This window comes from Nicotiana attenuata, unplaced genomic scaffold (assembly GCF_001879085.1).
Source record: "Nicotiana attenuata strain UT unplaced genomic scaffold, NIATTr2, whole genome shotgun sequence".
In the NCBI taxonomy this organism is placed as follows: Eukaryota; Viridiplantae; Streptophyta; class Magnoliopsida; order Solanales; family Solanaceae; genus Nicotiana; species Nicotiana attenuata.
In genome coordinates, this window is record NW_017675803.1 from 17240 (window position 1) to 31431 (window position 14192).

The 14192-nt window shown below is 40.6% G+C and overlaps 1 protein-coding gene across 1 annotated transcript in view; it reads left to right on the plus strand.

Annotated features, from left to right (window-relative positions):
- LOC109220453 overlaps nt 1-2373 on the plus strand; it is a 16946-nt gene extending 14573 nt beyond the window's left edge. Inside the window, exons 3-5 of the mRNA XM_019384923.1 lie at nt 1544-1591; nt 1816-2052; nt 2316-2373. Coding sequence (XP_019240468.1) covers nt 1544-1591; nt 1816-2052; nt 2316-2373 — 343 coding nt within the window. The remainder of the gene's footprint in view (nt 1-1543; nt 1592-1815; nt 2053-2315) is intronic.
- Nucleotides 2374-14192: the final 11819 nt, after the last annotated feature.

The following is a 14192-nucleotide window of genomic DNA, read 5'->3' on the forward strand; positions in this document are numbered from 1 at the left end:
TGAACCGTGTAAACGGGCTGGATCGGGCATATTTGAGTAGTGGGCCTGGGTTTGAACGAAAATTTGGGTCTAGCCTGGCCAAATTTCAAGCCTAAAAACTGGCTTCTTTTTTTTCATTGCCTTTTCCTTTTCCTTTTGTTTTCTTTTTCTTTTATTCCTTTTCTTTTTTAAATTAATTAAAAACCCAAATTAATTTCCTAGATTAATTTAAAATTGTAAAATTAAGCTAATTATCTAACTATAATATTTACAAAAATTTGTTGCTCCTAGATTAAAAGAGAAACTTACTAATCTAAAGTTAAAAAGCTAAAAAATGAACCAATTTTTGTGATTTTTATCCTAATAAAATAATTAATTAACTAATTAATCCTAAAAATATTAAAACAAAACCTAAATGCAATGCATGGTATATTTGGATTTTTTATGATTTTATAAAAAGTAAGCATGCACATAAATGCAAACCATTTAACGAAAAATCCTACAAAATTCAATAAAATGGAAAATAACTAAAAAAAATCTATTTTCTTGAATTTTATAGGAGTAACTCATATAGGGCAAAATACATAGTNGGAGACCAAAAACTAAGAGGAGGGAGAATGTGACCGAGCCCTGGTATCTGAGCTGCCTACATATCCTTGGCTATAAAGGAATCAGGCCACGTGTAGTTCAGAAGTGGGAAGAGTGACGGAGTTTACCAAGGTGGAGAGCCGGTCGAGGTGCCGTTCTGTCGAGGTTCCGATCCGCGGTCCTGTTATTACATCAAAATCAAAAATGAAAAAGGCTAACTAAGCCTGTCAACTATGAGTTACAAGATTCCTATCTATAAGTCTTCTGAAGCTTGATCTTGAGTCTTGGATGGTTCTTCATGCAGACTTTAGATTTGAACCTTGATGCTTGGTAGCTGCAGGTGCTAGTTCATTCTTCTTCAGCTTTTCGGATCAAAACCGAACACACCATGGTTGTGACTTCAGTCATGTCTTGAGCAATCCACCTCTTGTCTCAGCTTCTGCATTTTGGATTCACTTCCCTTTTTTTTGTTTTTCCTTTTTTTATTCTGGACTAAGATTACTTCTATTGATCATCTCGGACTGTTGACTTGCCTTCTTGCCGCGAGCTTCTGCTACTTCTAACTTGAATTGAATTCTGAAATGACTTCCTTTATTTTCCAGGTGGGCGCCTGATTGCCAAAACTTGAACTGTCTTCCTTTGAAACTGCTTTCCCTTGAAACTCGAACTGTTTTCCCTTGTTCTCCAGGTGGGCGCCTGATTGCCGAAACTTGAACTGTATTCCCTTGTTCTCCAGGTGGGCGCCTGATTGCCAAAACTTGAACTGTATTCCCTTGTTCTCCAGGTGGGCGCCTGATTGCCGAAACTTGAACTTTATTCCCTTGTTCTCCAGGTGGGCGCCTGATTGCCAAAACTTGAACTGTATTCCCTTGTTTTCCAGGTGGGCGCCTTATTGCCAAAACTTCAACTTTATTCCCTTGTTCTCCAGGTGGGCGCCTGATTTCCAAAACTCGAACTGTATTCCCTTGTTCTCCAGGTGGGCGCCTGATTACCGAAACTCGAACTTTATTCCCTTGTTCTCCAGGTGGGCACCTGATTGCCAAAACTCGAACTTTATTCCATTGTTCTCCAGGTGGGCGCCTGATTGCCGAGACTTAAACTGTATTCCCTTGTTCTCCAGGTGGGCGCCTGATTGCCGAAACTTGAACTGTATTCCCTTGTTCTCTAGGTGGGTGCTTGATTTCCAAAACTTGGACTGCATTCCCTTGTGACCGCTTTTCCTTTGAACTGTCTTCCCTTGTTCTCCAGGTGGGCGCCTGATTGCTTGAACCTGAACTGCTTTCCTTTCCCTGGAACCTTGTGTTGTCTTCCATTGTTCTCTAGGTGGGCGCCTGATTGCCAAAACTTGAATTTTTTTCTCTTGAATCTTGAGCTGTTTTCCTCTGTTCTTGAACTGGTTTCCCTTGTTCTCCAGGTGGGCGCCCGATTGCTTGAACTTCGAACTGCTTTCCCTTGCAACTTGAGCTACTTTCCCTTGTTCTCCAGGTGGGCGCTTGACTGCCGATACTCAAACTGCTTTCCTTTAAAACTGCTATCCCCTTGAAACTTGTGTTGTCTTCCCTTGTTCTCCAGGTGGGCGCCTGATTGCTGAAACTCGAATTGCTTTCCTCTGAAACTGCTTTCCCTTGAAACTGCTTTTCCTTTGAACTATCTTCCCTTATTCTCCAGGTGGGCGCCTGATTGCTGAGCTTGCACTGTCCTCCTCTTGAAGCTGCTTTACCTTTGAACTGTATTCCCTTGTTCTCCAGGTGGGCGCCTGATTGCTTGAACCTGAACTGCTTTCTCTTGAGACTGCTTCTCCTTTGAACTGTCTTCCCTTGTTCTCCAGGTGGCCGCCTGATTACAACAAAATAGACAAAACAAATGAAATTTTTCTGCCCCAGTTTGATATTGGGAACATCGGTGAGTGTTTACTGGCTCTTGTTATCAAAATAAGTTCTAAGCTAAATTCTCTTATCCTGAAAATTTCAAAGCAAGTCTCATCTTCAAAAGTGAAAACTTAAATGCTGAATTATATTTCCCAAAAGAAAAACTCTCGTTGGACCTTGTCATTTGCGAGGGTCTCAAAACTTACTAAATCCTGTTATCCAGGAGAGTACTGAAAACTTACGGCCGAGCCTGTCTAGCACCTGCTTTTCTTCACGGAGGGTTTCTCCGGAACAAACAAAATCTCCTGCCCCTGTTTCAATTAAAGAAAAATCTTGTCAGTTTAAAAATGTGGTGGTTAGTTTGCGGCCTTCTTGCTAAGGGTGGCTTTTCCACTGTCATGCTTTGTTCTGCTCAACTGCATCCGACTGGCAAGGAATTGTTTCACCTTCTGATCGAACCTTAACCACGAAACCCTGAATGACCTGAGTGCCCTAATTTCAACCAGCTGTTTTAACCTTTCTGTCTTTCCAATTTGAATCTCTGTATTTCTCCCCACAATTCGCGAAACCACTTGATTACTTGAACCTCGGCTAACACCTTATGTTCATTGTGCATCATGCTATTTCTGGCATGTCGTGGCCGCAGTTCGCTTTGTGCAATTTGGAAGCTGGTAATAAGCTTTGCAATCCCTTCTTGTTTTCTTAGAAAGGCTAACATTAGCAAAAGCCTTAGAGAAAGTAGACCCAAAAGGAAATGAAATGCAATGACTTCGACAATTATGAATAAGGAAGCAAAATAAAAAACAGAAGGACTGCTTGAGGAAGAAAAGGAAAAAGGGACTTATCTGAGTGAGGCTGCTGGCATCAATGATCATGACATGCATTTTGGATTAATCAGCCTACTCCATTCAGTCAATCCCCTTTTAGTCCTCATATTTTATGCTTGGGGTCCCCATGATCCAATTCCTTTGCAAAGTCAACCACCATACTCGGCTTGCGGCGCCGTGAAGGGTTTTCACCAGCAAACCTCTCTCATTTGTTGTTCATCTCTCAACTAACCGTCGCCTTACGGTTCCCGTGAGGGTTTTCACCAATAAGACTCTCTCATTTTTAAATTCCCTCAGCTTTCTGTCGCCTTACGGTGCCAGTGAGGGTTTTCACCAATAAAACTCTCTCATTTTTTGTCTTTCTCTGCGTAGAATAGAGTGTTTTCCCTGATATGAATCATACCTCTAGCTTGCTTGACCTGGCATCCCTCGAAGATTGATCGGAAGGTCTTTCTTTGGACCGTAATATGGGCTTTTGGACAGGGTTAGAAAGAAAGGATATCATAAAGGCTCAAAACAACTTGAATGGGTTCAAAATTACAACTTTTGGAATCAGATCTTTTACAAAGCCGCAACTTCTGCCCTAGTTTCTTTGCTTGGGGACTTCTGAATTTTATTTTGATGGGACCGAATCGTGAGGCTTCCTACGTATCCTTAAAAGGAATCAGGTCGAACGTGTTCATGACATATGAGTTGCTTTGTTTTTCTTTGTACTTTCTTCTTCTCTTTTCTTCTTCTTTTCTTTCTATCTTTTTTTTCTTCTCTTTTTGTCTATTCTATTTTTTTTTTCTTTTTTTCTTTTTCTCTTTCTTTTTTCATTTTTCTCTTTATTCTCTTTTTCTTTTCTCTCTTCTTTTTTTTTCATTTTCTCTCTCTCTTTATCTTCTGTATCTGTGTTTCTGAAATTTGCTACTGATTCCAAAAGTTGGGTATGAAAGAAAGCAAATAATGCTCAAAGGGGAAGCAAAGGATAAAGTGTTTAGATAGCAGAATAAAATGCATTCGTCATTCCAATCTTCAGAAACACGCCAAGTACAAACAACACAATTTAAACCAAATAAATCATACATATTATCTTTTGACTGCATCAGAATTGACAGCCATATCTACACACTTGCCTTCTATATCTGTTAAATACAAAGCACCATTGGGCAACACTCTCGTTACCACGAACAGCCCCTGCCAATTTGGGGCAAACTTGCCTTTCGCTTTTGCCTGATGTGGAAAGATGCATTTCAACACTAGCTGACCCACTTCAAATTTCCGGGGACGCACCTTCTTGTTGTATGCTCTTGCCATTCTCTTTTGATACAACCGGCCGTGACATACTACCGCCATTCTTTACTCATCAATCAGACTTAATTATTCCAACCGGGTTTTGACCCACTCATCATCATCAATCTCTGCTTCAGCAATAATTCAAAGGGATGGAATCTCAACCTCTGTAGGTATCACTGCTTCAGTACCATATACCAACAAATAAGGAGTTGTACCTACTGAAGTGCGAACAGTAGTGCGATAACCCAGTAAAGGAAAAGGTAACTTTTCATGCCATTGCATGGAACCTTGCACCATCTTTCGAAGTATCTTCTTTATGTTCTTGTTGGCCGCCTCAACCGCTCCATTTTCCTTGGGTCAATATGGAGTGGAATTTCGATGCATAATCTTGAACTGCTGGCATACTTCCTTCATCAAATGGATGTTAAGATTAGCACCATTGTCCGTGATAATTACCTTTGGAATTCCGAACCGACAAATGATGTTTGAATGAACAAAGTCAACCACTGCTTTCTTGGTCACAGATTTGAAAGTCATAGCTTCAACCCATTTGGTGAAATAATCGATGGCCACAAGAATGAACCTACGCCCATTGGATGCTGCTGTCTCAATTGGTTCGATGACATCCATACCCCAAGCAACAAAGGGGGTGCGGACATTGTGTGCAATTTAGACGGGGGAGAGTGGATCAAATCCCCGTGCACCTGGCATTGATGACATTTACGCACGAAGCTGATGCAATCTCGCTCCATGGTGAGCCAATAATAGCCTGCTCGAGGAATTTTCTTTGCCAAAACATACCCACTCATATGGGGCCCACAAACTCCCGAGTGTACTTCGGTCATGATAGTCGTGGCTTGCTTAGCATCTATGCATCTCAACAATCCAAGATCTGGAGTTCTTTTGTACAAAACTCCTCCACTTAAGAAAAATCCACTTGCCAAACGTCGAATTGTTCTCTTTTGATCACCTGTGGCTTGTACCGGATATACCCCCATCTTGACATATTCCCTGATATCATGGAACCACGGCTCACCATCGAGTTCTTCTTCCACCATGTTACAGTACGCATGCTGATCACGGACCTGAATATGCAAAGGGTCAATATAAGCCTTATTTGGATGATGTAACATTGATGCCAGAGTAGCCAAGGCATCAGCAACCTCATTATGGATCCTAAGGATATGCCTGAACTCCACTGATCTGAACCGCTGACAAAGATCCTGCAGACATTGTCGGTATAGTATGAGCTTCAAATCTCGAGTCTCCCATTCTCCCTGAATCTGGTGTATTAAAAGATCTGAATCTCCCAAAACCAGCACTTCCTGGACTCCCATGTCCACAGCTAACCTTAAACCCAGAATGCATGCTTCGTACTCAGCCATGTTGTTGGTGCAATAGAAACGAAGTTGAGCTCTGACAGGGTAGTGGTGCCCTATTTCAGAAATGAGCACAGCTCCTATCCCAACACATTTCATGTTAGCAGCCCCATCAAAGAAAAGTTTCCAACCGGGCTTCTCATCCTGCTCGACCTCCTCAATATGCATTATATCTTCATTAGGAAAACAAGTCTTCAACGGCTTATATTCTTCATCCACCGGGTTCTCGGCCAAGTGATCGGCCAAAGCTTGGGCTTTCATTGCCGTCCGAGTCACATATACGATGTCAAATTCTGTGAGAAAAATCTGCCACTTTGCGAGTCTTCCTGTGGGCATAGGCTTCTGGAAAATATACTTTAAAGGATCCAGGCGAGAAATGAGGTAAGTAGTATAGGATGACAGATAATGCTTGAACTTCTGCACTACCTAAGTCAGGGCGCAACATGTCCTTTCCAGGGGGGTATACTTAACCTCATAGGGTGTGAACTTCTTGCTGAGATAATAGATGGCCTGCTCTTTCCTGCCAGTGATGTCATGTTGACCCAGGTTTCGACGGTACCAACACAGGCGGATTTGACAAATACTCTTTGATCTTATCGAATGCTTCCTGGCACTCATCGGTCCATTTGACCGCAACATCCTTCTTTAACAACTTGAAGATGGGCTCGCTAGTGGTCGTGAGTTGAGCAATGAACCTGCTGATGTAGTTCAACCTCCCTAATAGACTCATCACCTTAGTCTTGTTCTTTGGTGGTGGTAATTCCTGGATAGCCTTGATTTTTGACGGATCCAACTCGATGCCCCGCCGACTGACTATGAAGCCTAACAACTTGCCCGATGGAACACCAAATGCACATTTTGCAGGGTTGAGCTTAAGATTGTACCTGCGGAGCCTCTCGAAGAATTTCCTCAGGTCCCTGGTCAGACTGCTTCCTGGACTTTATGATTACATCATCCACATAAACCTCGATCTCCCTGTGTATCATGTCATGGAATATGGTAGTCATTGCCCTCATGTAAGTTGCCCCAGCGTTTTTCAAACCAAATGGCATGACCAGATAGCAATATGTTCCCCATGGCATGATAAATGCCGTCTTTTCTGCATCTTCCTCATCCATTAAGATCTGATGATATCCTGCATAGCAATCCACAAAAGACCCAATCTCATGCTTGGCACAATTATCAATCAAAATGTGGATATTTGGCAACGGGAAGTTATCCTTTGGACTTGCTTTGTTGAGGTCGCGGTAATCGACATATACTCTGGTCTTACCGTCTTTCTTTGGCACAGGCACAACATTATCTAACCACGTGGGATACCGCGTGACCCGAATGACCTTCGCATCGAGCTGCTTTGTGACTTCTTTGATTTTCACACTCATGTCAGTCTTAAACTTCCTTAATTTCTGCTTGACGGGAGGGAAAGCTGGATCAGTTGGCAATTTGTGGACCACCAAATCGGTACTCAAGCCTGGCATGTCATCATACGACCATGCAAAAATATCCTTATATTCAAACAATGTTTTGATTATTTCTTCCCTAATTTGCGTTTCAAGATGGACACTTATCTTGGTTTCTCTGACATTATCTGGATCCCCTAAATTGATTGCTTCAGTTTCGTTCAAATTAGGCTTGGGTTTTTCTTCAAAATGATTTAGTTCTTTACTGATTTCCTTAAGTGCCTCATCCTCATCATATTCTGTTTCATCATCACTCTCTATTTCTTGGACTATTATTTAGAATTAGATTGATTTTTAAGACTTGGCCGAAGATTCCTCATGCATGTCATGTCATTGAAACCAGCATAAAAGGAGATGTACAAAGAAGAAAAGAAAACAAAAATAAAAACTATCAGGAATGATGGAAAAAGGGAAATTGCATGTCATTGAAAATAAAGGATTACAGGGTTTGTACATCAAACAAGCGAGAAAATAAAAATCTGGGTCACAACCCTGGAATGACCCAGATAGAAAGGAAAACAAAATAAACTACCAAAACTCCCTCCGAGTGGGGAGAGGAGTAGCCTTCCAATTGTTAAGCTTTACTTTCGGCCTGACGAACTGCACATCCGCTTTGCTGGAACCCTCTCCAACTTCTACCATGTTCACATCATCAAACAAACTCTGGAACCTTTCAATTAACTCTTCATCAACATCAACTACTGGATTTGGAACTGCTGTCACTGGGCGCCTCACGGCACCGGGCTTGACAAATGACCTGGAGAGACGCGGGATAGGCTTAGGAAGTGCCCGCGCCTTCTGTTTCAACCTTCTAGCCCTTTTCACGTCTGTCGCTGTGGGTTTGAATCCAAGACCAAATGTATCCAAGTTCTTAGGAAGAGATACTGGCTGCACGATACCTTGTATCGAAGCACCCAGGCCTTTGCCTGGCACAAAGCCATTCTTTAGCATTTCAGATGCCACCATGACAGATGCGGAGGCTAACTTTGGAGTTGGAATACATTTCCCTTCTGTAACCTTCTCAACTGGCACTGTTTCAGAAACCTGGTAGACCCAAGGCCCTTGATCATCTTCGACCTCAATGAACGGGATGGAGGCATCATTGTAAGCAACCAAGCTCTCATCACTATGCACAACAATCTCTTGTCTGTCCCACTCAAACTTGACCATCTGGTGCAGAGACGATGGGATTGCTTTGGCAGCATGTATCTAGGGCCGACCCAACAGCAGATTGTAAGAGACGGACACATCCAATACCTTGAACTGCATGGTGAATTCAACCGGTACTATTGTCAATCCAAGCACTCTATCACCGACCGAATCTTTTCCTCCACTGTCAAAACCTCAGACACATATACTGTTCTTGTGGACCCTTTCAATATCCATCTTCAACTTGTGCAAAGTGGAGAGAGGGCAAATGTTTGCATTGGAACCATTATCCACCAGCACCCTAGTGACCACAGAATCTTCACACTTTATTGTAAGATAAAGAGCTTTGTTGTGTTCAGTACCTTCCACAGGTAACTCGTCATCAGAGAAAGTGACCCTGTTTACCTCAAATATCTTATTGGCAATCTTCTCCAAATGGTTTGCTGTGATTTTGTCGGGGACATGAGCTTCGTTTAGAATTTTCATCATGGCCCGACGATGCTCGTCTGAATGGATTAACAATAATAGCAAGGAAATCTGAGCGGGAGTCTTCCTCAACTGCTCCACGATGGAGTAATCTTGCACTTTCATTTTTCTCAAAAACTCCTCCGCTTCTTCTTCAGTGACTGCTTTCTTTAATAGAACTGGATTATCTCTGAGTGTTTTAGCTTTCCTTAACTCTTCCGGGGCAAAGCATCTCCCCGAACGAGTTAATCCCTGTGCCTCATTGACTTCTTCTTTCATTTCTTTCCCCTTATAGGTTACTATCACCCGTTCATAGCTCCATGGGATAGCTTTGGTGTTGATTACCGGCAACTGGGTTACAGGCTTGATAATGACAGGATCCGTACGGGCACCCTCCACAACTATGATAGGATTATTTGCCAACCCGGGCACGATTGTTGATACCCAATTTTTCCCTGTATATATTTAATATGCAAAACACCTTCAAAATGGCATATGTATGCATATATGAGCATGTCCAAGGATTTTATTATTTTTCCATATTTTAAAGGTTTTTTAATTGATTTATTTCCCCTTTTTTATACATAAAATCCCAATAATTATTTCCAAAATTATTATTTTTGATAATTCATCTATTTTTTTTCTATATTTATGCCAAATATGGCTAAAGTAATTTTTACGAATTTTTTACAATTTATTCAGTATTTTTAAAGCTAAATTGCACATGATTACAATATTAGCCAGGTTAAAGTTTAATTATGCTTTAGACGCATAAAATTAGATCTTGTATTATTAAATTGTTAATTATATATTATAAATCACTTTAGTACTTTCAATTTATTTTTCAGAAGCCATTTACTATTTTTTATAAATTAAAAAGGGAAAACTGGCTATTTAAATAATAGCCCCTTTTGTATTTCGAATCTAGCCCAAATCAAACCCCCAATTCCCCGGCCCAATTTCTAATTAAACCCGACCCTAACCCTTTCAGACCCTACCCAAACCCGGATCCCCACCTACCCCATTTAATCTGGGCCGTTGATCATTCAGATCAACGGCCACCATTCCACCTGCCTAAAATAAACCCAAACGACCCCCTTAACCTAGTTCATTTCCACCAACCCGCCGCCCTTGAATCCCCTTCCTCTCCAATTCCCTCTGCAACCTCACTCAAACCCTAACCGCCGCCACCCAAACCAACCCTAATCCCCTTCGATTCTCACTCAATCCATGGACTCCCATGGCTGTTTGAGACGTGTACCGGTCTCCTATGTCTCCTGGTTTCCTATTTTCGTGATTTCATGGAAAGATCTCAAAAGATCTAGTACAGTCTTTGCTCAACTTCTATCTATGGTCTTTTCCCGGCCATCCATGGCTTTCCGGCTAGATCGATAACTTTTCGAAGTCTTTCTCATTTTTTCTGGGTTCTCCGAAACCCTAACTTTAAAGGCTTTCCGATTTTATTTTAGATCTGTCTTAGATCTGTGTATGTTATAAACCTCTTAAGTGTTTTCCGGGTTTCCGATTTTTCAAAGCGACTCTTCGTCTTCAACAAAAGATCTCTTCTCCGATTTTCAGTGTTGTTTTATGATTTTACTATGTTTAAACGATTTGTTTATGTTTTTATTCTACCTGGTTCATCGTGTTAAAACCCTAAGTATCTTTGGTTTTATCCGGGGTTCTGAAACTATCTTTTTGTACGTATACATGTTTCAATTGAGCTCTTCATGGTTAAACCCTTTCCTTTATTTGTCCCGACTGAGTCTAAGTTCTTAACGTTTTTGTTAAAACCCTAATTTCCTAAAACTTTTCTCACTTGTTACTGTGAGTTTAAAGAATTCCTTTACTTATTTCCATGTGTTGGTCTGACCTCCTTTACCTATTGCTATATGTTAGACTGGTTTCTTCATTTTGGTTCTATGTGTGAGCCATGACTGCTTGACCTTGTTTATTACCATGCTTTGAGTAGTCCTTAGCCTATTCATGTCACTTCTGTACGTTTATGTTCATCTAGTTTGCTCCTTTTTGTCAATATGCTTGACCCTGCATGTCCGATACGCCTGTTCATTCTTTTCTATTTATATGTAGAATTGCAGAATCGCGATTCCTTCTTGATTGATCTTGATTTCCTCAAGTTACGATTGATTGCAAAGGTTTTCTTATAAACCCCTAATTTTACTCGTTTGATTAAGTTGATTGATTCCCATTCCTTTATTTGTTGTGATGTTTCACCCCCGCTGAATCCTTTCCCCAAATTAAATATATTATGTACTTAGACTCAATTGTATACTCTATATTCTTACTAACCCTTATATGGTCAAAAATCAATCTTCCTCAAATTGATTTTCTTTCCTTAATTATCCTTGTTAGTATCCGTTAAGTAGTAATTCCTTGATTAAAGGGAAGTACTTGTATTAATGGGATTTTGATTGTGATTATTTCCATATTTGTGTTAAAGCTTTACTTGTTACCTTATTTTCTACTCGTTTTCAAAGCTATAAATACCTTATCCTCTCTTCTCTAAACACACGAACAACTGAGTTCAAAACACACACTTACACATTCAAACTCTCTTTCTTTCTCTACTACTTGTGCTACCGCCTTGTCTAGTCGACTGAAAGCCAAGGCTAGACTGTGGAATTCTGATTGCTTTACTTTTCTTTTCCTGCACTTTGCTTCTTCAACTGGTATGTCCCTAGTTTAAATTCTGAAACTCGAACCTATGTGTTCCCTTGTTGTCAATCATTGTCTCTTTCTGCACTGACTTAATGGCTCATGTTGTTGCACTTTCTATTTACTGCTTTACTCAGCATGCTTAAAGTTCTGCCCTCTTTTGTTCAAATGTAATTAGTATGTTTACTTGTTCCTGCTTATGTCCCTTAACTAGCATGTCTTCTAATGTACTTGATTCATGACTAATTATGTGTTTCTGTTTTGGGTCCTCTATGTCCCCAACCCCTACTCCCCTGTTTGTAACTGTTGAAGCATGTACTCCTCTCTGAACTTGTTCTGTGATTTTGCTGCTCCTATCCCTTGCTCCCTTTCAAAACTCTTCTGTTGTTCTACAAACTTATTTCAAACATGTTGTTTTTAAAACTATTTCAAGCACTCTCACATGCACTCTTAGATCATTAGGTTCTGCCCCTCTTGTGTGAGCCTTGCTTTGGGACCCTTGAGCTCCCTCTGAGCCTGGACACATAAGGGTTGGCCCTTCCACACTGCACCTACTCTTGGTTATGCAATCTGGGTGTGAGCACTGCCCGGGATCCCTTGAGGTCCTTAGGGAACTCTGACACACCTAGGTATGAGGGAAAGCTATGGAACAATATTAGCATTACAGGTGGTTTATTACATAACTCAGAGAGGAAGTCAGAATCAGGCTTCCTATAGTTGTAACTTCTTATTTTTTAGTTCTTATGTAATTCTATCACATGGTCTGTAATAATTTGTAAACAAGTATTGGGTCGCTAGTGAAAAGGGATGGAAAATATGCATGCTATAGTTGTTAAAGGGTAGAAAGCATGTTATTAGGTTTATATTCCTAATTGTGCAATAGAAACCATGTTTAGGATTCATTATGCATTAGAAATCATGCTCTTAGGACCTTTGTTTCTTGCCTCAGCACTTCATTCATTAGTCCATGCTTTATGTCTATCACTTAGAAATCCTGCTCCTAGGGCAATAACAACACTGGTATAAAAAGCTGTTATTTCAAAAATCTTGCAACTATTATGTACACTTAGAAATCATGCCTTAAGGACTCTGCCATTTGCATGTGCATATTAGATATCATGTCCTACGATTCTATTTGCATTTCGTTTTAAACGCCTAGTTGATTACTGATTCATGATAAGGTAGTAAAGTAATAATTTTCACATTGTGATGCTTCTGAATAAAATTGATAACCATCTCTGCAACTAGAACAGCATGTTTTAGGTAAATAAAAATAATCTCCAAATTGTCTTAATGACTTGGAACAACTGCCACGTCTCGCTTTGCGCCTAGTCAAGCCTTAGGTAGTAACTTTAATAAAACTGGAATTGCTTTTGTTTAATTATCAACTGTTAAAATCAGTAGGCAAAACCTGATTCGGACTTCTTTTCTGAGTCATGTGATAAATCTGGTTCTGATGTTATCGCTCAAACACCTTGCTTTATGATTTTAAATTCAGACCTTAACTGCGTATAAGTCGTGCTGTCTATGTGCATGATCTGCGGAGGTATACATGAGCCTTCTACTTGCTTATATGTTCCCCCCTCTAAATGCAGTCTTATATGTTTTGTATTTCGCTTTAATATTTTGCCTTTATACCTGAGGGTCTGCCTACGACCTCCATCATATAGGAATAGGAGTCCTAAATTCCTTCGGGACTGATAGGAAGGGACGGGTAACAGCATGCAATAAGAATCGAGACCAACCCTCGCTTTAATTACCTTCACGGGGCGGGAAAGTGTAGATATGGATATGATGACCAGTGCGCTAATACCACGTGTATCCCCTCTTTTGAGGAGTGTCATACCGGGTATTGCATTGATGTGATCCATATTACAAACAAACCTAGGACCCCTTTACATTCATAAGCATGCTTAGATTATAACTCTTTTCAAAACCTTGCTTTTATTAATCGTTTTTCAAACGCTTGTGTATTTTATCCTAAATCCCCTGCTATGCGATCCTTACTAATCTACTTGCTAATTGCACAAATTTACAAAAACTGTCTGGTCGGGACCCACACTAGTGGATCCTGAGGGGTGCCTAACACCTTCCCCTTAGGATAATTTCAAGCCCTTACCCTATCTCTGGTTATCAAACGTAGTTGTAGATAAACCCTGTAGGTGCCCTAACGCACCTTAAAAATCGTTAGGTGGCGACTCTTCAAAAAATGCACCACCCAATTCCAAAAAGGAAATGAGTCATTACACCTCCATGAATGTCGAAACCCGGACTCCTCTCCGCGGAGGGAAAAAGGAGGCGCGACAGCATGGCGATTCTGCAGGGGATTTTTTAGGCTTTTACCATTTCAGATTGTTCTTGTGAATTTATACCCCCGTTTATGTGCAGTTACTTGTTTAATTTCGTTAAAGCGTTTAACTTTTTTTTCAAAAGCGAAACTGATATATCTTTCTTGTTTCCTTCCTTTATTGCTGCTTTAAATTATAAAAACTGCTGTGTTTATTGCTTTCTTAACGTGCAAATACA